We start from the raw sequence: 27,828 nt of genomic DNA on the forward strand, positions 1-27,828 counted from the left end.
AGAGCTATTGACTCCACAGCAGAGGGGAAGGAGGGTGGGTTTCAAATACAGATAGGGACCACACATCTCCAAGGACATTCAGTTACAGATAAGTAACTTTGTTTTCTTCGAGTGATGGTCCCTATTGTATTCCACTAAGGGTGATTAACAAGGAGTACTTATGTTGGAGGATGGTTCCAGGAGCCTGTGGAATGGATGACTGCTGCTCCAAACAAAGTGTTTTTGCAGAATCATGCACTAGAGCATAGTGCATCACAAAAAAAAAAAAAAAGGTGTGTACTGAACTCCACGTGGCCACCTTACATATGTCTGTGAGGGGCACATTGTGGAGTGTAGCTGTAGTTGATGCTTGCACTCTCATGGAATGGACCCAAATCCTTTCAGATGGAATTGACAGAAGTGCATAATGCACCCTGAGACCCACTTGGAAATTCTCTGGGTGGAAATGGCTTATCCTTTCATTCTCTCCACTATGGCAACAAAAAACCTGGGAGATTTCTGGAAGGGCTTTGTTTGCTCAAGATAAAAAGCCAATGCCCCTCAAACATGTAACAAATGAAGCCTTCTTTCCTTGTTCAAGGCATGAGGTTTGGGGAAGAAAGTAGATAAAAGTGTATGAGTTGAGTGAGGTGGATTTGGGAAACCATCTTCAGAAGGAACTTGGGTGGAATTGTAAAGAGACTTTGTCTTTATGAAAAGTGGTGAAGGGGGTTAGCCATCATGGCCCCCAGTTTGTTAACCCTCCTAACCGATGAAAATGGCAATGGGGAAGGCGACTTTCATGGAAAGGAGAGAGAGCAGGCATAGGTTTGAAGATGGTGATCAGTAAGGTGAGGACTAGTTAAGGTCCTTTTCGGGGCGATAAGTTGAATGGGACAGTATTTTCAATGGAAGAGCCTTCCAGAACTGCACAGTTAACAAAGAGCGGGTGAAGATTGAATGACCATCTATCAGCAGGTGAAAGGCGCCTCTGGCTGCTGCACACACTCTAATGGAACTGGCAGTCAGTCCCGAGTCCTTCAGATAAAGGAAATATTCCAGGAGTAGTGGGATGCCCACCGCTCTGTTTGGTAGCCCAGGAAGTGAAATGCCCACTTGGCTTGATACAAGTGCTTTGTGGACTCCTTCCTGCTGCTTGAGACGACATCTCATACCGCCATAGAGCATTCCTGCACTAGTGGAGGTATGCATTCAAAAAACAAGCCAAGAGGTGAAAAGTTTGGGGGGGGGGGATTGTCTGAGTCTGCCATTGTGTTGAGTCAGCACCTCTGGGAATGTTCACAGTGTGTGTGGAGGGTACTTCGATATTCAGGAGGAGCAGATACCACAAATCAGCAAGGCCAAAATGGGGATATCAGGATGGTTGTTGCCTTCTGCTGTCCGATCTTATGAATCACTTGCAGTAAGGGTGATAAGGCATAATTCGTCTGGTCCAAGCAATTGAGGACTAGGGCGTCCCTGTGATTGAATTCCAACCCCTCCCCTCCAACAATATTGGGTACATTTGGTATTGTTATGGGATGCAAAAAGATCCCTCACCAGGGTTCACCACTGGTCAAAGATGTCCATGATTACAGAATCATGCAACTCCCATTTGTGGTTGGTTGCAAAGTTTCTGCTGAGAGCATCAGTAATCGCATTCTGGGTGCCCGACAGGTAGGCTGCTGTCAAAATAATATGGTGTGTGATGCACCATACTCAAAGGTGGATAGCTTCTGCACACATGGCTCGGATCTTGTCTCCCTTGTTTATGTAGAAGACTGTGGTGGTGGTGTCCTGACATGACAAGAATGCGTTGGTTTTGGATGGTTGGCAGAAACGCCTAGCAAGCTTTGCGTACTGCCTGGATTTCCAATATGTTTATTTGCATCCTGGACTTTCATGCTGTCCAGGTGCTTTGTGTCATGCAATTGTTATGTAAAGCCTCCGCTCAAATGCGATATGTGAAAGGGAATGTCTGGCAGTAATATGGGTGCTGGAAATAGGGGCAGTGGTGGTGGGAGATAATCCAATTATTCAGAGCACCCACACCCCCTTAATATATACACCGTCAGGAAACCCCACCCAAGCAGGAGTAAATAACCCAAGGATGGCTCAGTGGACCCTGGCCTTGGTAAATCGAGGAATCCAATACCAAAATACCCCAGGTGCTGGGCAACTACCAGGGGTCTTGCTTCAGACAAAAGGGGCAAAACATGAGTGCCTTGTGCCAGAGACCAATCCAGTGCCGATGGGTTGGGTAACCTCAATAGAGCAAGCACAGAGCCTAACAGCACCGGCCAACATTTACTTTTCAGATGGGGCAGCTTGGGCACAAGAGGGAAAAAACCACATACAGAGCGCAGTAATAAATCTGGAAGTCAGTAGTGCGAGTTTGGCCCCAGGGGTTGGCACAGCTGGCTGAATTAAAGGCATTGGTGGAAAGTTTACCGCTTTGTGAGTCATGTCTGGGACCCTCGGTGGTCTTTTCAGATTCTCAGTATGTGTTAGGAGGATTGACTAAATGGATGCCACAGTGGGCCAGCAGTGACTGGAGAAGTGCTGACGGGAAGGAGCTGGTCCATCATAAGGACTGGGAGGGTGTGAACCAGTGGGTCACTGCTAACCCTAACCAATTGTTAGTAGGATATGTTAAAGGTCATCAAAAAGCAGATTCATGAGTGGAAGCCCTTTTTAACAATAAAGTGGATGGTTTAGCAAGAACACCTGTGGTGGCTGCTGTCACCACACGAGGGGCCCTGTGTCAGCAGTTGAACCAAGATGGACACCCAGAGGGCCACCCAGTAATAGCACCAGCACAGTGGGATCGACAGGAAATTATATGTTGGTCCCATGCGTTGGCCCACGAAGATGTGGAAGGGACTTTGCAACGAGCTAGAGACATAGCCTGCTGGCCAGGACAGCGAGAGGACATGACCAATTGGGTACAGAATTGTTTTACATGTGCTGCTTTTAACCCACGTCAACCAGGGGAATCCGAGGATCAGCTGCCTTCAGGTCATCAGCGAGAGCTGGGAAGTCCGTGGGCTCGCCTCCAGGAAGATTTTATTGAAGGGTTACCACCCAGGGAAGGAGGATGTACCTTGCTTTTGGTGACAGTGGACACGTTTTCGGGATGGGTAGAAGCGTTCCCCATGAAAACCCATAGAGCTGAAAAACAGCTAAGGTTCTGTTCAAGGAGATCATTTGTAAATATGGATCTCCCAAAGTAATTGATTCGGAGAGGGAACCCTACTTTGTGTCGGCGCTCTGGAAGGCATTGTTGGATGCTTTTGGAATATAGCGGAAGCTGCATATTCCTAGGCACCCCCATAGCTCTGGGCAGGTGGTGCGTATGAACTGTACCATCAAAGCAGCCTTGTCTAAAGTCCTGTCAGAGAAGGGGGGGCCTGGACTAAACATTTTAATTAGCGTTAGCCGTAATCAGGAGCAGATCCCAGTACAGTAGCTCAGTGACGCCTTTCCAATTAATGTTTGGACGACCAATGCATTATGTGATCACAATCAGTCCCCTCCCTGTCCGACCCCACCAGTCCAGAACTGATCCAATGGTATAAACTTCTAAAGGAGGAATTTCCTCAAGCTGTTCAGCTCATGCAGCGAACAATGGGATAGGCTCAGGAAAAAATGGACAAGAGGTGACAGAAACCACCCACATGGCAGGTGGGTGATCAGGTAATGTATATGAAATGGAATACTAAACCCCTCCAAGCAAGGTGGGAGGGGCCGTTTACTATTTGTAATACGGGAAGTGATACAGTGTTCCAAACTGACCAAGGCCCACAGGGAAAGTGGGTCCATTGGGGACAGCTCAAGCATGTAGAGAAGACGACCCCGACTCCATGTTCCTCTCTACAATAGCCTACAGTTTACAACGTTTAAATCCTTTTCACAGCTTTTTTTTTTTTTTTTTTTTTTTTTAAGAGCAACAGAAAGAGCCAGTACCAACTGAAGAACTGAAATGTACCATGGTGCATCATCGTAACAAAACTTCTATGTTGTTTTGTGTTCTGTGTTTCATGTTTTGTGTTTGTTTTGTAGTACTTGTCTCATTGCTAGCATTATGATGCGTGCTATTTGGGAAGAGGGAAGACACCAAACTGGGCAAGCAATAGCAACAAACCATTCTCACAGCCCTCTTTAACTCCAGCTGGACCCCTCCCTCTCCTGCCAAATTGTCAGTCACATACCTATCCCTATGGTGGCCACCTCCATCCAAAAGCCTGTGATAACCACCCTCTTTACCAATCGTTTGCCTTCCCATCAAATGTTCTGATTTTCATATAAATGTTTTACATAAGAAGGGTTGTTTGACGCTCATTGTTACATCCTCCGGTCAATATTTTGATATGTATTTCTGTTACTGTGGACATGCTACATGTAGTGAAAATCCAGAATTGTTCTGGCAGTTGAAGCACTGGCATGGATGAGTGGAGGCAAGCCCTTTGAATGGTCACCACAATTTGGGGCGACCAAGGGGCAGGATATGTTATGTAAAGCCTCTGCTCAAATGCCATTGTAAGATCTGTAACTTGTATCATTTACAAAATCTGCAAAAAGCTTGCAGAACTTACTTCAGTTACTGTTAGCATAGCCTTTTAAGTTTTGTAACCTTTGGAAGCTCTGTAACCTTTTCAAGTTACCACTTGTATGAACTTCCAAGCTGTGTAATATCCCATCACACAATCAGAGAGCGTGTGAACAAGGGAGTGTATGTGGGACTTGGTGGAGAGGAACTGCAAGGAGAAAGGCGTCCAGAGCCAGGTGTGTCTAACATAATCTGCCCTGAGAAGGCAATCATGGAGTGCTGTAAAGAAAAGAACCACCTGATATGCATGATAGGAACTGGTCTGGGAATGCTTCTCGGTGACAGACACAGAAAGGAAACTCAGTGTACGTGACATGAGCCACCCAGTTCCAAAATAAGAGGAAGAAGGCATGCACACAAGCCCCTGGCTTCTTGACCTGCTCAGCAGCCTGGATTCGTGACCGCAGGCGGACACACCAGATCTACCATGCTTCAGCTTCTCGGCCTCCATGCTGTCTCTGGTAACTCTCTGCCTGTGTAAGTGTGTGGGTGCATGAGGGTATGAGTGCCGTGAATGTGTGCGTGTATGAATAAGTCCCATCTCTTTTCTATCTGACCTAACAGCGGCATTGTAATAAAAACTAATACAAGTGTGACTCTGGGTTGGTTTTTAGGGGAACAGAGGAAACAGCAATCACCGATGTGGGAGCCCCAGCCTGTGAGGGATGCATCATATAATTGTCATGGTGGGCAAGGATGGGAGGAAGCTCATCCCTGATCAGATCTGTAGTGGGTTCATCCACCGCTGGAGAGAGGAGAAATCTTCTGATGACATGTGGAGCAGTGTGCGTGTGGATTGATGCATGGGGGAGTAGACCCTTTGTAGCCAGAGATGAAGGCAGTGCAGGTGTAGGCAAGAAAAGGGTGTGACATATATACAGGCTGCCATGTGTGGAAGATACCAAAGTGATTACTCTGTCCTTGTCTGGAATCTTTCCCTTGGTAGATAAGCTCAGGCAGAAGTCTTGTCTTATGAGAGCTCCTATGAACTCCAGGGATTGCGTAGGATTTAAAGTTGATTTTTTGACGTTGACACTGACCCCCAGGGAGGAGAGGAGAAGCAGCAGTTGGGATGTCAACTCCTGGGCTGCTTCTTTGTACAGTGTTGCTATCAGCCAGTCATCTAGAGAGGGAAAAACAAGCATCCCTTGACATCTGAGACAGGCTGCCATTACCAAGAAAACTTTTGTGAATATTTGTGGGGCAGTGGTGAGTCCTAATGGTAGGACTCTGTATTGAAGATGCCAAGTCCCCACCTTGAACCTCAGGAATGTTCTAAGATTTGGGTGTATACCAATATCTTGTATATCTATCAACCAGATGCCCTTTTTTTAAGGAGGGAATGATTGTTGCAAGTGTGATGATACAACATCTTAGTTTGGAAATCGAGCAGTTGAGGCAGAGATCCAATATCGGTCTGTGGAGTCCACTGCTGAAGCATGGATCTGGTGAGTAACTTGCCTTTCTCCAACACTGCCTGGAGTGGATTGTGATCCTGTGGTGGTAGTTTGTCTGCAAACTCTGGCAAGTACCGAAGATGTCACGCAGGTGGCAATGACTGTCTTGTACCTCCTCTAAGGGACTCTGCAGAGTGTTAGCTATTTTCTGCAGCAATTCTTGGATCTGGCAATAGCCATCAGGTGGGAAGAAAGGGATCGAAGAGGCGGCTGCATCCAGGGAAAATGAGGGATGCCTCTTCGGATCTATCAGTACTGTTGGAGTTGGGCTAATCAGTGCATCATCCAGTGCTATGTTGGAGCACCTACTTGACAAGGATTGTGGTGGTGAAGTGGGGGAGTACTCCCAGACCAAGTGGGACTGTCCGGAAGGTGAATATTGTGGTCACGAGCTCCAGTATGGCCAACCCAGTTGATCCTGCTGTTGTGTAGCCTGAGACAACGGTGCCAGAAACCAACTCTGCAGGTAAGGCAAAGTGGGGAATGTTGCCATTGGAAAAGACGGTTACTCACCTTTGTAACTGTTGTTCTTCGAGATGTGTTGCTCACATCCATTCCAGTTAGGTGTGCGCGCCGCGCGTGCACGTTCGTCGGAAACTTTTTACCCTAGCAACTCCAGTGGGCCGGCAGGTCGCCCCCTGGAGTGGCGCCGCCATGGCGCCCAATATATATCCCTGCCGGCCCGCCCGCTCCTCAGTTCCTTCTTGCCGGCGACTCCGACAGTGGGGAAGGAGGGCGGGTGTGGAATGGATGTGAGCAACACATCTCGAAGAACAACAGTTACAAAGGTGAGTAACCGTCTTTTCTTCTTCGAGTGATTGCTCACATCCATTCCAGTTAGGTGACTCCCAAGCCATACCTAGGCGGTGGGGTCGGAGTGAGAAGTCGCGGCATGGAGCACTGCAGTTCCGAAGGCCGCATCCTCTCTCGACTGCTGGACCAGGGCGTAGTGGGAAGCAAAGGTGTGGACCGATGACCAGGTCGCTGCCCGACAGATTTCCTGGATGGGCACACGGGCCAGGAAAGCCAGCGACGACGCCTGCGCCCTGGTAGAATGCGCAGTCACACGGCCCGTAGGGACATGGGCCAAGTCATAACAGGTCCTGATACAGGACGTAACCCACGAGGATAACCTCTGGGAGGAGATAGGAAGCCCTTTCATACGGTCCGCTACCGCCACGAAAAGCTGGGGGGATTTGCGGAAGGGTTTGGTCCTCTCTATGTAGAACGCGAGAGCTCTACGGACATCCAGCGAGTGGAGCTGCTGCTCCCTGCCTGAGGAGTGAGGTTTTGGGAAAAAAACCGGGAGGAAAATCTCTTGGTTGACGTGGAAGGCTGAGACCACCTTGGGTAGAAAGGCAGGGTGTGGTCTAAGCTGCACCTTGTCTTTGTGGAAGACCGTGTATGGGGGGTCCACCACAAGGGCTCGGAGTTCCGACACCCGTCTAGCTGAGGTGATAGCTACTAGAAAGGCAGCCTTCCAAGAGAGGTAAAGCAGGGAGCAAGTAGCTAACGGCTCAAAGGGGGGCCCCATGAGCCGGGACAACACCAGGTTAAGATCCCAGGTTGGAGCAGGGGGACGGACGTTAGGGAATAACCGTTCCAGCCCCTTAAGGAATCTCGACACCGTCGGGTGAGAAAAAACGGAGCGACCGTCCGCACCCGGGTGAAAGGTGGAGATAGCTGCCAGATGGACTCGCAACGACGATAAGGCCAGACCATGTTCTTTGAGGGACCAAACATCATCTAAGATTTCGGATACCGAAACTTCCATAGGGCGGAGATTTCTCTCTACGCACCAACAGGAGAAGCGTTTCCATTTTGCCGAATATGTGGCTCTTGTGGATGGTTTCCTGCTGCTCAAGAGCACCTCTCTCACAGGCGTGGAGCAGCGCAGCTCGGAACCAGTTAGCCACGCAGGAGCCACGCCGCTAGGTGCAGCGACTGCAGGTCTGGGTGACAGAGGGACCCGTGGTCCTGGGTAATCAGGTCCGGATGAAGGGGCAAGGGAACTGGGTCGGCTACGGCCAAGTCCAGCAGCATGGTGTACCAGTGCTGTCTGGGCCATGCCGGGGCCACCATGATAACACGAGCCCTGTCTCTGCGCACCTTCAGGAGGACCTTGTGAACCAGAGGGAACGGAGGAAACGCATAGTACAGGTGGGTCGACCACTGGATGAGGAAGGCATCCGCTATCGACCCCGGCTCCCTGCCCTGAAAGGAGCAGAACGCTTGGCACTTCCTGTTCCCCTTGGACGCAAAGAGGTCCACCCGGGGATAACCCCACCTCCGGAAAATGGAGAGAGCGACGTCCGGTCGAAGGGACCACTCGTGTGACAGGAAGGATCTGCTCAATCGATCCGCCAGCGTGTTCCGTACTCCGGGAAGGAAGGAAGCCTTGAGGTGAATGGAGTGGGCTACGCAAAAGTCCCAGAGTCGTATCGCCTCGAGGCACAGGGAGGAGGACCTGGTGCCGCCCTGCTTGTTGATATAATACATGGTCGTCGTGTTGTCCGTGAACACGGCTACACAACGACCCTGAAGCTGATGACAAAACGTTTGGCAAGCAAGGCGGACCGCTCTCAACTCCCTCATGTTGATATGTAGCCCCACCTCCTCCTGGGACCATAGGCCCTGCGTCCGCAGGGTCCCTAGGTGGGCCCCCCAGCCTAGATCTGAGGCATCCGTTGTCAGGGATACCGAGGGCTGAGACGGGTGAAAGGGAAGACCCGCACACAATACGGACTGGTCCCCCCACCAGCCGAGGGAATCTAAGACCTTCTGGGGGACTGTGATTAACATGTCTAGCGGTTGCCTTGGTCTGTAATGACTGATAAGCCACAGCTGGAGAGGCCTCATGCGGAGCCGAGCGTAGTCGGTCACAAAGGTGCACGCCGCCATGTGGCCTAACAGGGTTAGACATGTCCTCACTGACGTCAACGGGGCTGACCGCAAGCGTTGAACGATCGCCGCCATGGTCTGGAACCGCTGCCGAGGCAGCGAGGCCCTGCCCACAGTGGCGTCCAGGACGGCCCCGATAAATTCCACCTTCTGAGTGGGCCTCAGGGTGGACTTGTCTGTGTTTATCAAGAGGCCCAGACTCGCAAACATGCCGGTGATCACGCGGACATGGCTGTACACCTGCTGTTCCGACGTGCCCCGAATCAACCAGTCGTCCAGATAAGGGAACACGTGGACACGGTTGCGCCGAAGATGCGCCACGACAACTGCCATGCATTTTGTAAACACCCTCGGGGCTGTGGACAGGCCAAACGGGAGGACCGCAAATTGATAATGACGAGCCCCCACAACGAAGCGGAGGAAGCGTCTGTGGCGTGGCCAAATGGCAACGTGGAAATACGCGTCCTGCATGTCGAGGGCGGCGTACCAGTCTCCCGGATCCAGGGATGGAATGATGGTCCCCAGGGATACCATGCGGAACTTCAACTTCACGAGGTATTTGTTGAGTTCTCGCAGGTCGAGGATAGGCCTGAGGCCCCCCTTGGCCTTGGGGATCAGAAAATAGCGGGAATAAAACCCCTTGCCTTTCTCGTTTTCGGGAACCGCCTCTATAGCTCCTTTGCTGAGGAGCGTCTGCACCTCCTGCCGAAGGAATTGCTCGTGAGAGGGGTCCCTGAAGAGGGACGAGGAAGGAGGGCGGGAAGGAGGGAACGAAACAAACTGCAGGCGGTACCCCGTCTGCACCACGCTCAAGACCCAGCGGTCCGATGTTATTTGGGACCACGCCGGGAGGAAAAACGAAAGGCGGTTGGAAAACGGAGGGGAAGGATCCGTAGGGGAAACTGTTACTGCGCCCTCGAGCGCACCTTCAAAATGAAGGCTTAGGACCAGGCGGGGGTTTTGAGGAGCCTTGGTTCTGCCCCCCTTGGTTCCCCGACTGCCTGCGCCTCCCGTTCCTGCCGCGGCGCCTGTAAGGGTCCTGCCGCTGGCGGAACTGGGAAAACGGCCGACGGTGCTGCTGTTGTTGCGGCCTAAAGGGTCTACGCTGTGTCACGGGGGTGTGCATCCCGAGGGACCGCGCAATGACCCGGTTGTCCTTTAAACTCTTAAGTCTGGGGTCTGTCTTATCGGAAAACAGGCCCTGGCCTTCGAAAGGAAGGTCCTGTATCGTGTGCTGGAGCTCTGGCGGAAGGCCGGAAACCTGCAGCCAGGAGATGCGACGCATCGTAACTCCTGACGCGAGGGTACGGGCAGCCGAGTCCGCAGCGTCCAAGGAGGCTTGCAAGGCCGTGCACGCGACCTTCTTGCCTTCGTCCAAGATGGCCGTGAACTCTTGGCGAGCATCCTGTGGCAGCAGCTCCTTAAATTTGTCCACTGCCACCCAGGAGTTAAAGGCGTATCTGCTCAGCAGGGCCTGTTGGTTAGAGACCCTGAGCTGCAGCGCCCCAGCCGAATACACCTTACGGCCAAGGAGGTCCATCCGCCTGGCTTCTCTGGATTTGGGGGCCGGAGCCTCCTGGCCGTGACGCTCCCTATCGTTCACCGATTGCACTACCAGTGAACCGGGAGTCGGGTGAACATGTAAATATTCGTACCCCTTAGAAGGGGCCATGTACTTCCTCTCGACTCCTTTCGCTGTCGGAGGGATGGAGGCCGGGGACTGCCAGATAGTATTGGCATTGGCCTGAATGGTCCGTATAAACGGCAGGGCGACCCTGGTGGGAGCATCGGAAGAGAGGATGGTGACAATTGGGTCCTCTATCTCCGAGACCTCCTCTGCCTGCAGACTCAGGTTTTGAGCCAATCGCCTGAGGAGGTCCTGGTGCGCCCTGAGATCCAGCGGGGGGGGACTGTTGGAGGAGGTACCCGCCACCGCCTCATCCGGGGAGGAGGATGATGAGACCCCAGGCACAATAGTGTCCAACTGAGGGTCTTCCTCAGCCCTCGCCTCTGTCTCCGGTGCCGCAGCGGAGTCCTGCTGTTTGGACCCTTCGTCCCCTTCCGGGGAGGGAGGGGGGCGAGACAAAGAGGCTTCAGGGGCCCTACGCTCCGCAGTCGCCGGCCTAGCAGGGAGCAGCTGGGGGCCCTGGGCCTGATGGTACGCCCAGGGTGTCCAGAATCCCCACTGTGGGGGGCCTTGGTCCTGCAGCGGCGGATCAGCAAACAGCGCCGCCTGCCGGTCGGTGCCCAGCGCATAGCCGCTGTCCGTCTGGGAGGACACGGACGGCTGCCTGGAGGGCCACGGCGGGGCCAACCCTGGATGGTACGGGTCTGCGCGGGCCGGCACGGAGGATCGTCTCGGTGCCGGGGACCGGTGCCGGGAGTCATAACGGTGCCGGGATCGGGACCGGGATCTGTCACGGTGCCGGGCGCTGCTTCGGGACCGGGATCTGTCACGGTGCCGGGCGCTGCTTCGGGACCGGGATCTGTCACGGTGCCGGGCGCTGCTTCGGGACCGGGATCTGCCACGGTGCCGGGCGCCGCTTCGGTGCCGGGACCTACTACCAGCTCGGTGCCGGGAGATCGACCGGGACCGGGACCTGCCACCAGCTCGGTGCCGGGAGGTCGACCGGGACCTGCCACCAGCTCGGTGCCGGGAGGTCGACCGGTGCGGCAAGTAGCGTCGGGACCTGCTCCTGGAGTCGCGGTGCCGGTGTCGCGTGGAGCCTGACCGCGACCGTCTCGATGCCGACCGGTGCCGCGAGTGCGACCGGTACCGCTGAGGGGAGCGGTGCCGGGACTGCGAGCGGCGTCGGGATCTGGAGCGCCCAAGACGTCGGGGCCTGGATGGCGAACGACTGTCCGTGGGCGGTGCCGACATCATGGGCTTGCCTCTGGACGTGACCCGCACCGGAGGAACCGGGGGTGGCAGCCGAGTAGGCTCCGTCAGGGCAATAAGGTCCCGAGCCGAGGCGAAGGTCTCCGGTGTGGATGGGACCATTATCTCAACCCCAGATCTCATGGGGGAGCTCGGCGGCACCGGACTCAACAGACCCGCCGGGCCCGGAGTCAACGGTGCTGACGGTGCCGGCGGCGCCGCGGCCGATGTCGAGGCCGGGCGTTCAAGCCGGGTCTGCCTGGCCGGAGTATTAGACTTCGACGGCCTAGGCTCTGATTCCGGTGCTGGAGAAGGTCGGTGCCGAGGAGTCTTCTCGGTGCCGGAGCGATCCGGTGCCGGTGCCGAAACCACGGTCTGCGAAGTCGACGGGTCAAGTGCCGCCTCCATTAGGAGAGTTCGGAGCCTCTGATCCCTCTCCTTTTTTGTCCTCGGCTTAAAAGCCTTACAGATGCGGCACTTGTCAGATCTGTGCGATTCCCCGAGGCACTTCAGGCACGCTTCGTGGGGATCGCTGGTAGGCATGGGCTTCTTGCAGGCCGCACACTGCTTGAAGCCTGGCGAAACAGGCATGAGCCTGGCGCCCGGTGCCGGGAAGGGCTAAGCCCCCCGGCCAGGAACTACTTAACAGCTATTTACTAAACTATCTACTTAACAATACTAATTAACAACTATCTATAGAACTAGAGATAAGCGATAAACAAGCGATAGAAACTAGGAGAGCTAGGGACGTGGAGGACAGCTATGCCGCGCTCCACAGTTCCAACGACCGACACGGCGGTAAGAAGGAACTGAGGAGCGGGCGGGCCGGCAGGGATATATATTGGGCGCCATGGCGGCGCCACTCCAGGGGGCGACCTGCCGGCCCACTGGAGTTGCTAGGGTAAAAAGTTTCCGACGAACGTGCACGCGCGGCGCGCACACCTAACTGGAATGGATGTGAGCAATCACTCGAAGAAGAACTTTCCAGTAGTCATGCTTCCGGAATGGGAGTGGTGGACTGTGTTGGCCATCCATACCATCTGAATCAGAAGAGTCAGAAACCTCACCAAATAGTGGTGCAATCGGGACTATCAGAATGGGAGTCAGCAGGAGCGTAACAGGTGAAAGGTCCCTTCAACTTGGTGACCAGATCGGTGGTTGTGAACATCGAAGTCCCTTCGTTGCAAACAACTTGTGGGGATCCAGGACACCTTGGAGTCTCCCAAGGGTCAATGGCATCCATTCTGCTGGAGGAATCAGCATTGGGAGCATGTGTCTGGAGATGGATGGTTCGCGGGACGCTGGCAAAGTCACCAGGTCTATGATTGGTACTGGTGGATCCAGTGATCAAGGCAGTCATTTCTTGTTCTTGTGACACTTGGAACATGTGTATCCTTCAGGGCTGGAACTCGTGGATGGTTCTGAGTCCTTCTTAGATTTGGAGAAAGACTTACTGCCATGCTTATGTACTTGCTTCCCTTGTTCACGGCTGGGCCCCGGCATGAGGTTCTTAGTATTGATAGTCCTAGCAGAGACTGATAGGGGTTCCGTGACAGAAGAGGCGCTCTTCGCCTGTTCAGGCCAATGTATTGGGGGGGGGCCCTCCGTGGTTAGGTTCTGATGTCAATCCCATGGCAGACTCCATATGGTGTTTCCTGAGATGGAGAGTCCAGTTCTTCCAAATACAGCAGGTAAGGAGAGACAGATTCTGCACCTGGACACAATGTGGGCTTCCCCTAAGGCGGGAAGAGGTAAAGTTTGGCAGGAAACACCACTAAAGCCGTGTCTCAACTCCTAAATCTGGTATGAATGGAAGAATCGAACAGAAAACAAAAAGTAAATGCAGAACAACTAAGAAATCTAAACTACTAAGAGTACTAAGGATAGTTTTGAGAAATGCTTCACAAGGACAATGGGAGGAGAAGCTCTGACTTGGACCATGCGGTGGTGTGAAGGAACTGGAGATGCTGGTAACACACCATGTCCTTTATCGCCTCAGGCAAGACCACGAGTTGGCACAGGGCGCATATGCGGACCACCGAACAGTACTACTTTCAAAAGCTCTGACTCGGAGTGCATAGTGCATGCGTATAACCCCTCAGTGGAATACAACAGGGACTAACACTTGAAGAAACCACGTTATTCAGGGTTTCCAGTCACATACTATAAAACTCCTTCAGCAATAATGTGGGTCTAACATATATAATTAATGAACTGGCTCTGTAAGCTCCAAGAAAAAAATTAAGTTTTGCCTCGTTAGGGAGCTCCTGGCAAGCATCAAATGTGATGTGTTTTGCAACTGATTCTTCCTGGTTTTGCACTTAGAGTAGATGCACTGAAGATATGTCATGTCTAACAAAGCACCGAGCAGGAGTACAATGCCCCCAGGGCGATACTCTTGTTTAGTGTATTATGAATATCACTACAGAACTATATGTTTCCAAGAAAATAGAACTGTTTCTTTAAATGATCTTTCACTTTATAAAAACCACCATCTCCCCAGAATAGTGAGCAATACCTAAGTTGTTTTACAAGAAATCCTGGAGAGAGAGTTCTGCAAAGGGATCCTTTCCTGAGGCTCTGTGAGGACTCTGACTGGAAGGGCTGGATGCTGCAGACAGCTGGCAGAGAAGACGACAGAGAGAGGGAAAAGAAAGAAAAAAGGTCTCAGCATGACAGAATATGAAAGGAGAAAATGTAATGAAAGGGGGAGGGATCTAAAAAGGCATTCTGGACAGAAATGGATTATTAAAACCAGACATTTGGTTGCATGCGAAGCTGAAGACCTGTTCGCTGGTATGTGTAATGTGGAAACAAGCTGGGTGTTCCCTTTACCAAGAGTAGGGTAACATTTCTGGGTGGAGCATCCACCAAGTTCATGATACTTCACTTACATAGTGATTTTCTCCTTCACAGCACTTTACAAACATTAGGCCTAGTGACACTCACCCTAAGAGACAGGCTAATATTCTTCCCATTGTAGAGCTAGGCAAACCAAGGCAAAAAGATTACAAGGTTTGCTCATTGTCACAATAGGAATGTCAGCAGTGGGGTTAGAATTCAGGAATTCCCTTTGTCCATGCAGAGCCACCACAGGGAAAGCAGTGGCATCTGCCAGTGGCATCTGGTTTTACAATCTACACATTGACCAACTGTATTTGTGGCTGTGAACAACATGCTAGCAGCCTATATTTCATTAGACTCTGTCCCTGTTCTAAACTCCAGTGTGAGTTTAAGAGAATAGGGTTTAGTAATTGATTGTAGTATTAAGAGTTCTATGTAGCCAAGGCCTAAATAGTAAATTGTACTATTTGACTACATTGGTTTAGAAATCAGAATCAGTGCAAACCTCTTGCACAGTGGACACTTATTCTGTTTCAAGTGTGTTTTACAAAAAGTCAATTAAGTTTATACCTTCCCAACAAACTACATCAATAGGGACTCTCTCAAATTGAACCAAGTGTCCACTGCCAAAGGGGATCGCACCGATTTAACTAAATCAGCATCTAAGCCAATTGAATTAAATCTGCATCATTTTTCTGCATAGACAAGACCAGACAATGTTTTTAGTAATTTAAAGGTACTTTTTAAAATGCTGTCTCTAAACTCTTGCTTAGAGAGGGAAGGGATAGCTCAGTTGTTTAAGCACTGGCCTGCTAAAGCCAGTGTTGTGAGTTCAATCCTTAAGGGGGTCATATATATCTCCATATATATTCCCCTGTAGAAGCAGGAATTCTAGAACATCTCTTCTTACTGGAAAGGGCTAAGGACCTACAAGTTCTAGTAGCTTTAGTAACTAAAATCTCTTTTCTGGATTCCCAGACACTGACATTGTCAAGCAATTAAATCCTTATTAGTTTTCAACTATAGTATATATTTATCACAAACCCTCCTCTTCACTAATGATGTGTATTATCTCCTTATATTCACTCCACAGTTACGTGCACTTTTGCTGATATGAAGTGCTTGGATCACTTACAACATAGGAAGATGGAAAATGCCACATTAGATCAGACCAGTGGTCCACCTAGCCCAGAATCCTGTCTCTGGTAGTGCTCAATACCAACTGTTGCAGGGTAAGATGCAAAAAACCATGCAATAAGGCAGTTGTGGAATAACTTGCCCACAAAGAGTTGTTTCCTGAACCCCACTACTAGAAGTTGGTTTATGTCTCTTCCAAAACCCTTGGGCTTCTTAAAATCTTTACTATTAGAACTCTGGATATTCTTGTTACTATACTAAAGTCTACACCTTTTTTTGAATCCTGCTAAACAGTGATCTCATGGCAATGAGTTCCACAGGTTAGCGGTACATTGCCAGAATCCTTTTTGCTTTTATGGTTTTAAATCTGTCACCTTTCAGTTTCATTGAATGTTCCTCTGTGTTTAATTATGAGAAAAAGAGTGAACAGTAGTCCTGATCTCCCTTCTCTATATGATCTATTTTGTTTAATCATGCCCCCCTTCCGCTGTAAACAATCAATTTTTTCACTCTATTACTCTGAGTGTTTCCATGTCTAATTCTTATTGCCCATCTCCGTATGCTCCCCACCCCACCTCCATTAGTGCAATATCCTTTTTGGAATGCGCTGACCAGAACTGAACATAGCAGTAAGTCCAGCTAAGGGAATACCATTGATTTACTATTTTCCATATCTTCCATCCCACTGTTTAATGTATCCTGATACTGTTGGCTTTTTTGACCATTGCTGCACATAAAGAGGTCTTCACTAAGCTGTCCACAATGATACCCAGATCTTTTCCCCAAGTTTCAAAGCTAATTTAGAAACCAGTTAGGCATATGTAGTTCACACTATTCCTATGTGAATAACTTTGCATTTGTCAACACTGAGTTTCATCTGCCATTGTTCTATCCATTTGCTTAGAATCATAGAATATCAGGGCTGGAAGGGACCTCAAGAGGTCTAGTCCAACTCCCTTTTCAAAGCAGGATCAATCCCCAACTAAATCATCCCAGTCAGGGCTTTGTCAAGCCTGACCATAAAAACCTCTTTGCCTTTCTGACGTTACTGTTTTTGTCAGTCTTTACTCAATTAAATTGTGTCATCTGCAAGATTTGCCACCATACCATCCACCCTCTTTTCATTGTAAAATGTACTACACAATGTACTCCCGTCCTAACACAGAACCTTGAGGCATCCTGCTGTTTAACTTTTACCACGAGGAAAATTGATGAATCTTATTCTCTGCCTGTCATAGAGGCAAAGTACTGATACCATGTAAGTTTCCTGGTACCTTTGCTCCTCTAAAAGTGTTGAACTTAAACTGTGTTACTATTAATGGCACAACTGCAGCAACTTCTTGAACTGCTGTGTGTAACTCAGTCCTAAACTGTGACTAGCATCTCCTTTTAGCGCTTCTCAACTGTTTCAAAATGGCAAATCATTATTTGAAGTAAAAAATGTTCAAGCCTCCTCCCCCTGCATTTACTATAATATTGAGTTAAAAGAATATCAATGTAACAAGCCTATATTATATCTGTGTGCTTGAGAGCTTGACAGAATACTTGGCTTTGAAAAGTAAAGGTCTGCAGGGAGTGGGGGATTTTTCTTTAAATAATATTTTCAACGCTTGAAGGTCATGATTTGAGAACTGGTTTAAATGGCAAAGAAACTAACTCTAAATCTTGTCCAGTTTAATTAGTTTCTATGCAAATCACTGAAGTCCCCAAATATTATATTTTATCAGACCTAGTTGGATGGTCAATATATATTGGTTGCGCTGCCCTTCACAGCAGTGGTATGCATCATGTCTAATTTCTAGGATTTTTACTGGCAGCAGCTTTGATGGAAGTGGCCAGAGATAAGTGAAGTGCAGTTGGTGCTTGTGCCTTTTTTACTACTGTTTGAAGAATAAAGGCGATCTGAAAGGGTTAAATAAAAACAAAAATCTTTTCTATTTTATTCTTTTGCTTTTTTTATAGGCAACAGGAATATCAAGTCTGGTCTTCCAGGATTTTGCTAGAATGCTGTGTAGTGAATCTTTTCACTCCTTACTTCAAGAGAAGGGGAGTTCAATTTTTAACCAAGATATCCTGGTTCCAATGTGTTCATTAGTCAATGAAGTTTCATAGGTATAAAACCAACTAATAAAACAGTCTAAAAACAAACAGTCTAAGTAAAAATTACTTTCTTGCTTAATTACTCAGCTTACATTGTTTTGACTGATGTCAGACTTTCTTCACTTCTCCAGTCACCAGAATCTTTCAGGAAATATAAATTATAATTTTCTAAAGTAAACTAGGGGAAAAAGTGTTTTGGGGAGAATAGGTCCCCATTCCCCCCCGCCCCCCCCGAAGGCACTTTTAAGAACAAATAATTCTAAACCCCAACGTTTTGCTTGGTTGCTATTTCACCTAATGGTAAGATCAGTACTATTATCTAATTAAAAACTGAAACATTTTTGTTAATGGGCCAATAATTAGATAGGCATATTGCCCAAACAATTGATTAATGAGTGGCCTTATGGTGACTACTTTGAAGCGGTTTTCCAAGCGCTGTATAGAACGTAAAAGCCAAAATAGATATTTGGATTAGTGTGCTTTAAGGGAAGAGGAATGGAGGAAAGGATACAAGGTTGTGAAAAATGAACACACAAATGGACTGGGAAAGCAGGGAGCTAAGTTTTCAAGGTATTTGTCTAATACATCTTGTCACCAAAGGCAGTGGGTATCACCTTCATGGCACTGACTGTGGCCTAGTATGAACCAAACAGCTTATTTTAAAACACAATAAATTGTTAACAAGCTATACGCCTCACTTCAGAGCAATCCAATTGTGCAGCTCAGCTAACAAAACCAATGCCAACATATCACCAAAAAAGGATCTTATGAAAACTAAGCCCAAATATAGAAATGATCATTGAAACTCTAAATATACAATCTTTCTAGTGTAACAGACTATTACAGTCAAACTCAGGAATTCCTTAAATATCTATGGCCAACACTGTCCCTATTTAGCATGGTGAAGAGGCTCCCACTTTCCTTCTAAGATTTTATTGATCTCAGACTTATTTAAAACTCAGCAACTGCAAACAGATGTGATTGGGCCAGTATCAAACTCTCCTTAGTTGCACAGTAAATGCCTAACAAAAGAAAGTGTTTCCAGTAAAATCAAGAGTTTCTGAAGAAACTGCAACTCCTAATGTTTTGTCTATATGACCCCAACACTAATATGTAAATAAAAATTTTCATGCCAAACCTGTGCCTCTTCACACATTAAGTATTCTCAAACTAGGGTGAGGTCAATCTTTCTGCATTGGTTTTATCACCCTAGCTACTGTGGTTTTTGAAAAAAAGAAAGTCACTAAAAAGGTAATGGGGTCAGTTAGACCCTTCAATGCTAACCATTGGGGGAAATGAAAGTACTACACTTCCAAGGTCTTCGGGGATCTCTTGGATTCCAAACGTACAAAAATTTAAGTAAAACAAGATAAGCAAATCAGTGCCTTTTCTTTCTTTAAGTATTCTCAGAGCATAATGAGAACAATGTTAGCGCTGGTTTTGTCTGTATATCTGTTGTGGTTTTAGCATAGCAAAAAAAGTTACTCAAAAAGTTACTGGGGGTCAGTTAGACCTCAAATTAATTACATGGGTATTCCAGCATCGGATTGTTTTTATTTTGATGCAACAGTTATGATAGGAGTACATGAATCTTTCAGCACTGTTTTCCCCATAGTTTCAGTGGTTTTTGTTTTTCAAAAAAATGCAGCAAAAGGGTCTTGGGGATTTGCAATAACGCAGATAACATCTGCCTCACATATCATCACATGAGTCTCCAGAAGAGACCATCAAACTGATTTTCTGGGACACCTATGCTTGCTAGGATGAGTCTTCTGGGGAAGCCACAATTGTCAATATATTTTTTGGCAAACCCACATTTGGCAGACACTGTTGCTGGGACAAAGATTCACCATTGCATTGCAAGTGAACATTGCATGTCTGAATGCACATATAGTTTGGATTTTGCTGAATCGCACATGGAATAACAAATCTTTAAATAAGACCCGGCTGTTTCCCAGGGACCTGGGTACAGAAATGGTGAAGACCCTGGTGCAGGAGAGAATCACTGCAGCCTTGCCTCAGGGCTCTAGGGAAGAAGTGTCTAGTGTGCTGGTCACAGATCCAGAGAGTGAAAAACACATCAAAAATGCCACCTGTCAAAAACATCCTGGGGTCAGTTAAGCCCAACATAAACGCTGTGCAGTGTGCTGCTTCATCTATCCAAGTTTTAACTTGTTTATAGTTTTATAGTTCACTAGTTATAAAAAAGTCAGTTTTAAATGCATCCATGTGTTTTTCCCCCCAGTTCTAACATATTGTGGGTCTCCAAGACCCCAATACAGAAATAGCCGTATGAGGGTTAAAGGAAACCTACACATCACCAGATTAAGCACACTGCCCACTTGCAGTTGCATTCTCACTCCCCCCTCCCCCTGCTTTATGGCAGTCACGGGGTCTCAATCCAGTCCCAAGACCTGCAATGTCAGTGGGAATAGGTGGGTTGCACTTTTAACAGTTCACAATAAATCTAAATGCATGTTTACTCTAGAACTGAATTCATTCAAGTGACAGAATAAATGTGCAAGATGTAAAGTTTGCTTCTGCTTTTAAAAGAATAGTCTATTTGAAATTTAGTGAAGTAGAAAATGAAGTACACCTATCTTTGAGGCGCCCCGATAGCCACATTTTCCTATTTTAAAAAACATCTCTTTCCATCCTTAATGCTTTATAAAAGATCCATAGAGATGTTGACTGACTAGACGGGAGAACTGTGATAGTGATTATACACAGAGGGCTGTTATAGGCCCAAAAGAAACAATGAAAGGGAAAACAGTTCTTCACAAAAACAGTTCACCACATTTCTATCTGACAGTGTCCCTCCCAGATCATCAGGTCTTCTTTTACCCCAAAGTCCCCACTTCAAAGAGGTGAGGCTGAATGTGATCATAGCTACTCTGATCAACCTAGGATGAGGGGCAAAGCACTGCAATGTGATGAGAGGCCCTTCTCCTTGATGAGCACTGCCGCTGCAGCAGTCCTAAACACAAGGAGCAAGGAAATCAAATAGAATCACTACATCAGCAATATTAACAGTGACAGACAGACATCTAATAGCTGTAGTTTAAAAATATGGATACTTTGTGTATAGGCACATTTTATTTACACACACGTATTTCTCTGTATGTGGCAACACATTACCCCATGTTACATAATACGGTACATCTATATTTAAATGGCCCATTGTGATCATGGTAAAAAGGCAGGTCTCTGCAACAAAAGGAGTATGCTATAGCCCCTCCCACCCCCCGATCACTACTTTCAGATAAAAGAAAAAAGCTAGCTCTGTTAACCAAAAAGCTCATTTAATTGGAACACAAAAATTTAGAGCTTCAGTATTTAATCCCACCAGTCTGTGAAGATCAGACATCCCTAAATTTAGATGTCCTTTAATATTATGGAGGTGGACATGATTTCCCCAAAGCAACCTCTCTTGTTTTAGAGTCCTCTCAAAAGGTTGGAACAAGAGCCATGAAAACTTTTCCCTTAGAGCCTCTCATTCAAAATTCTATCTTAACTTGAATAAGAGGATGAGATTTCTTATGAGATGGAAACGTGCTCTGGACTAAAATACAGAAGTGGCATAGATAGGAGAAAAAAGGGTATGAACCCAACTCCGATACTTATTTGCCTGTACTCACTTTTCAAAGCAAGGCTTCCATCAGACAAGCTAATATGAATACTGAAGGGGATAATATACTGGCTTCCTTTTTACTAAGATGTCTACAATGGAGTACAGAAGCAGGCAGTGCGTGACAGATTAATCAGATGCTGTCCCTATTTGGTACAATCTATTACTCAAAATTGAAAGTAAAGATTTTTTTTTTTTTAAACTGCCGACACAAACTAGGTATCCTTTATGTATGTACATACAACATAACATGAATCTACCCCCCATGGGTGATAGGGACACAAAAAAACTTGGAAAGACACGATATTTGGCAGAACTGGGGATCCATCCAGGCGTTAAAAATCTGCACATTAGTTCTCTGAGCCCAAGACTGGTTTAGAGGTGCTGGCCAGCTTTAAACTCTGCAGTTAACACAGGCGAGTGAGTACATTCAGTACACTCAGAAAAGGGGTCAGTATAATCTCTGGGAGGCATGAGGGGAGAATGTGGTTCCTAGAATTCTTAAGTCAGGACTACACTGGTCACAAGATGCTGAAATCTTTTACAGATTTGCAAAGCCAATATTGGGTGCCCAAATTTGATCTCTGGAATTACCTGCAATTTTGACACACACTGCTATAATAAAAGGGCTTATGCTATATCAGCCTTGGGTTATTTTACTTGTGAAAAGTTTGAGTTTAAGAGTACAGGAGGTAGCATTGGAATGCAATTCAGGAGTCTGGCATGAAACAGGTTTGCAAAATGATGTGTGTCCAAGAGAAGCTGCAATGAATAACATGAGGGTGAAACACAGTGGAACACAACCTTAGTGATTAAAGGGGACGCATAACAGACTAAAAATAGTTACTATCACCATTCATTTAAAGAAAAAGGAAGACAGACATCAATCACCACCTCCTCCAGGGAACTGACCCTTGAGAATGCCATCCTTTTACTTTACTTTTGCAAAACAGGAATTTGTTGACACAAAGTTTGAATAAGCAGCTGAGAAGCAATCCCTTTTCTATATAGCACAATGGAAATGGACTCCACATGCCACCACACTACAGGACAAAACCATCATTACAACAAACAGTGAGGGTGTAAATAAGACACCAAACTATTTGTGGCCTGGCTATTAACCAATTTCCAGGATCATGTAAATATAAATATTTTGGATTTATACTCACCTGTGCTCCTGAAACGGGGCCAAAAGGGTTTGGTGGTCTCATGATAGGTTGGCTGTATATTAAAGTTGGTTGTGTCATTACTGGTACACCTCCCATCTGTGCTGGCTAAAAAAATCCAGAACAGCATAGAATTACAAAACACAGTTAAACACACTGGGGGTAGGAGGGCTGGGGTGGGGCGAAGAGTGACTCTTAGCATTGGGCCCGATGAAACCGGAAAGGACTTCTGAAACTGGACTATAAACTGAGGGTCCCTAAAAATGAACATTGCAGCATAGATGCTGAAGCTTTTTCTATGTAATCTTCCCCCAAAACGTTTGAGGCATCGAAGCAGCTGTTTATAATATATAAAGAAATTGTGTTAGCACCACAAACATGCTGACCACAAGCACTGAGGCTTTGACAGAGTTCTCCCCTCTCCATTATGTTGGAGGTACTAGAAAGCAGAAGTCACTTTACACAACATGGGTATTTAAACATGTCATTGTTGTGGCTGTTTTGCACTTTCAAGAACTGATAAAATATGTATATAAAATCAAGATAATGAGTTAATTCCCAATTTGTCTGACCGAGAAGTCTAGGTTTTCTGAAGAAGATATTGTCAGGTTAGAGTTCAGATGTAAGACTCACATATGTGGTAACAACCTTTTTTCTTTTCTTTTTTTTTTTTTAATTAATTCTAATTTTATTTCCCCCCACATCAGTGTTGGGTGTTTTTGCATTTCACTCATAGACTCATAGACTCATAGGTCAGAAGGGACCAATATGATCATCTAGTCTGACCTCCTGCACAAGGCAGGCCACAGAACCCCACCCATCCAATTTTATAACAAACCCTAACCCAGGACTGAGTTATTGAAATCCTCAAAATTGGTTTGAAGACCTCAAGCTGCAGAGAATCCACCAGCAAGCGACCCGTGCCCCACGCTGCAGGGGAAGGCGAAAAACCTGCAGGGCCCCTGCCAATCCGCCCTGGAGGAAAATTCCTTCCCGAGCCCAAATATGGCGATCAGCTAAACCCTGAGCATGTGGGCAAGACTCACCAGCCAGCACCCAAGAAGGAATTCTCTGCAGTAACTCAGTTCCCATCCCATCCAACACCTCCCCGCAGACCATTGAGCAGACCTATCTGGTGGTAATCCAAGATCAATTGCCCAAATTAACGATCCTATCATAACATCCCCTCCATATACTTATCAAGCTTTGTCTTAAAGCCAGAAAAGTCTTTTGCCCCTACTACTTCCCTCGGAAGGCTGTTCCAGAACTTCACTCCCCTAATGGTTAGAAACCTTCGTCTAATTTCAAGTCTAAACTTCCTAATATCCAATTTATACCCATTTGTCCTTGTGCCTACATTAGTACTAAACTTAAATAATTCCTCTCCCTCTCTAACGTTAACCCCCCTGATATATTTATATAGAGCAAGCATATCCCTCCGCAGCCTTCTTTTGGCCAGGCTAAACAAGCCAAGCTCTTTGAGTCTCCTTTCATAAGGCAGTTTTTCCATTCCTCGGATCATCCTTGTAGCCCGTCTCTGAACCTGTTCCAGTTTGAATTCATCCTTCTTGAACATGGGACACCAGAACTGCACACAGTATTCCAGATGGGGTCTCACCATCGCCTTATATAATGGTACTAACACCTCCTTATCCTTGCAGGAAATACCCCGCCTGATGCATCCCAAAATCGCATTTGCTTTTTTAACAGCCGTATCACATTGGCGACTCATAGTCATCCTGCTATCAACCAGTACCCCAATGTCCTTCTCCTCCTCCGTCGCTTCCAACTGATGTGCCCCCAACGTATATCCAAAATTCTTATTATTAATTCCTAAGTGCATGACCTTGCACTTTTCACTATTGTATTTCATCCTATTTCTATTACTCCAGTTTACAAGGTGGTTCAGATCTTCCTGAAAAGTATCCCTGTCCTTCTCCGTGTTAGCAATACCCCCCAGCTTTGTGTCATCCGCAAACTTTGTTAGCACATTCCCGCTCTTTGTGCCAAGGTCAGTAATAAAAAGGTTAAATAAGATCGGTCCCGAAACCGATCCTTGAGGGACTCCACTAGTGATCTCCTTCCAGCCTGACAGTTCACCTTTCAATACGACCCGCTGGAGTCTCCCCTTTAACCAGTTCCTTATCCACCTTACAACTTTCATATTCATCCCCATCTTTTCCAATTTAACTAACAGTTCCCCATGTGGAACCGTGTCGAACGCCTTACTGAAATCTAGGTAAATTATATCTACCGCATTTCCTTTATCTAAGTAATCCGTCACCTTCTCAAAGAAGGAGATCAGATTGGTTTGACACGATCTACCTTTAGTAAATCCATGTTGCAATTCGTCCCAATTACCATTGACCTCTATGTCCTTAACTACTTTCTCCCTTAAAATTTTTTCCAAGACCTTACATACTACAGACGTCAAGCTAACAGGCCTATATTTACCCGGATCACTTTTATTCCCTTTCTTAAAAATAGGAACTACATTAGCAATCCTCCAGTCATACGGCACAACCCCTGAGTTTATCGATTGCTTAAAAATTCTCGCTAACGGGCAATTTCACGCGCCAGTTCCTTTAATATCCTTGGATGGAGATTGTCCGGGCCCTCCGACTTCATCCCATTGAGCTGTTCAAGTATGGCCTCTACCTCAGTTGCAGTAATATCCACTTCCATATCCACATTCCCGTTTATCATCCCTCCATCATCGCTAGATTCCTCACTAGTCTTATTAAAAACTGAGGCAAAGTACTTGTTTAGATGTTGGGCCATACCTAGGTTATCCTTAACCTCCATTCCATCCTCAGTGTATAGCGGCCCCACTTCTTCTTTCTTTGTTTTCTTCTTATTTATGTGGCTGTAGAACCTTTTACTATTGGTTTTGATTCCCTTTGCAAGGTCCAGTTCAATGCGGCTTTTAGCCTTCCTCACTTTATCCCTACATGTTCTGACCTCACCAAGGTAGCTTTCCTTACTGATCCTGCCTTTCTTCCATTCCCTGTAAGCTTTCTGCTTTTGTCTAATCCCCTCTCTCAGTTGCTTGCTCATCCAGTTTGGCCTACAACTCCTGCCCATGGTTTTTTTCCCCTTTCTTGGGATGCAGGCTTCCGACAGTCTCCGCAGCTGCGACTTAAAGTAATTCCACGCCTCCTCCGCATTTAAATCCACTAATTCCTCCGTCCAATCCACTTCCCTAACTAATTTCCTTAACTCTTTAAAATTAGCCCTCGAGAAGTCGAAAACCCTAATCCCAGATCTACATTTGTTTATCCTTCCATCTAGTTTGAACTGAATCAGCTCATGATCACTCGAACCAAGGTTGTCCCCTACCACCATTTCTTCTACGAGGTCCTCACTGCTCACCAACACCAAATCTAAAATGGCATCCCCTCTCGTAGGTACTTCAACTATTTGATGAAGAAATCCATCCGCTATCACATCCAGGAAAATCTGACCCCTATAATTATTGCAAGCACTCGTCCTCCAGTCTATATCCGGGAAGTTGAAGTCCCCCATAATCACACATTTCCCCTTTGTGTTTACTTTATTAAAGACATTAAAGAGGTCTCTATCCATATCCCAATCAGATCCCGGCGGTCTATATCACACCCCAAGCACTATCTCAGGGGAAGCTCTAGTTGCTTTTTTACCCAGTGTGATTTTTGCCCAGACAGACTCTGTCTTATCCATTCCATCGCTTCTTATTTCGCTACAGTTAATTTCATCATTGATGTACAAGGCTACTCCACCACCTTTGCCTTTCTTCCTGTCTTTTCTAAACAGCACATAGCCTTCAATACCCGTGCTCCAGTCATGAGTACTATTCCACCAGGTTTCGGTTATCCCTATAATATCCGGTTTCACTTCCTGCACCAGTTCCTCCATCTTGTTACCTAGGCTCCTCGCATTAGTGTACAGACCTTTTAATTTTCGGCGTTTGGCGTCAGTGAGATTCTTTCCCCCCGTCGTGCAGAGACCTTCTACCACCAGCATCACCCGTTACTCTGGTTTCTACTCCACTATTCCTCCTTGGATCAATTCTTGGGACCGCAAGGGTATCCCCTCTCACTTTGTTTACTTCCCTCTCCAGGTTATATTCCGGCGTGGAGATCTCCCGAACATCTCCCAACCATCTCCCCCAACTTCCTAGTTTAAAGCTCTCTTGATGAGGTCGGCGAGCCTCCATCCAAGAATTCTATTTCCCTCCTTGCTTAGATGAAGTCCATCCTGAGCGAACAGTCGTCTATCCGTAAACGCTTCCCAGTGACCGTACATCCCAAAGCCCTCCTTATAACACCACTCCCTGAGCCATCTGTTGATCGCCATAATCTTGTCACTCCTTCGTCGCCCCGCTCTAGGAACCAGCAGAATCCCACTGAAGATCACCTGAGCCTCGATTTCTTTGAGCGTCTTCCCCAGTCTGGCATAGTCCTCGATACAGTCCAGCGAGTAACTAGCCGTATCATTCGTACCCACATGAAGGATAATCAACGGATTCTTTCCTGCTCCCGCTAAGATTGTATTCAGCCTCAGGTCCACATCCTGTATCTTAGCCCCTGGCAGACAGCACACCCTTCTGTTCTCCCGATCAGATCTAGTTACAGGCCTGTCTACTCTTCTCAGTAAAGAGTCTCCAATCACGTAGACTTGCCTTTTCCTGGCGACAGTGAGATTCTGCGGTCTATCCCCCACAGCAGCTGGCCGCAATTCCTCTCGATTTGTATTCGCCCTTACAATCCTCCTAGGGCTCGTACTTGGTGTCGCCTCCATTGACTCCTCCCCTCCTTCTGCAGGACTAGCTGCTCGCCTCTTCTTCCTTGCCCTTTCTCCTTCAGCAGCCTGCTGTGCTCCATCTTCATTTTCCAACTCAGCAAACCTGTTCCTGAGTTCTATTTCTCCATCGCTGGCCCGTCTTTTCCTCTGCCTGGTTCTCCTAGTCACATGCTTCCACCATCCACTTTCCTCACCCAGCAGCCTCTCCTCAGAGTCCTTTGGTCCTGCTTCTATCCGCTCGTCTGAGCTTGTCCCCTGTGCCACATCATGTCTGTGTTCCATCATCTGCTCAAATCCCCTTCTAAACTCAGCCAGAGTTTCCACTTGCATCTCCAGTCCCCTTACCT

The 27,828-nt window shown here is 47.3% G+C and overlaps 1 protein-coding gene across 9 annotated transcripts in view; it reads right to left on the bottom strand.

Annotated features, from left to right (window-relative positions):
- Positions 1-27,828, bottom strand: part of PICALM (phosphatidylinositol binding clathrin assembly protein) — a 129,357-nt gene that overhangs the window by 2,501 nt on the left and 99,028 nt on the right. For 8 of the 9 annotated variants that reach the window (XM_030558762.1, XM_030558743.1, XM_030558738.1 and 5 more), the window contains 2 exons: positions 22,703-22,807; positions 14,343-14,445 (listed from right to left, as the gene is read on the bottom strand). In XM_030558762.1, the coding sequence (XP_030414622.1) occupies positions 14,353-14,445; positions 22,703-22,807 (198 nt within the window). In that variant the 3' untranslated portion in view covers positions 14,343-14,352. The remainder of the gene's footprint in view (positions 1-14,342; positions 14,446-22,702; positions 22,808-27,828) is intronic. The other variant, XM_030558753.1, reaches the window with a different exon arrangement.

This window comes from Gopherus evgoodei, chromosome 1, assembly GCF_007399415.2.
Source record: "Gopherus evgoodei ecotype Sinaloan lineage chromosome 1, rGopEvg1_v1.p, whole genome shotgun sequence".
NCBI lineage: Eukaryota > Metazoa > Chordata > Testudines > Testudinidae > Gopherus > Gopherus evgoodei.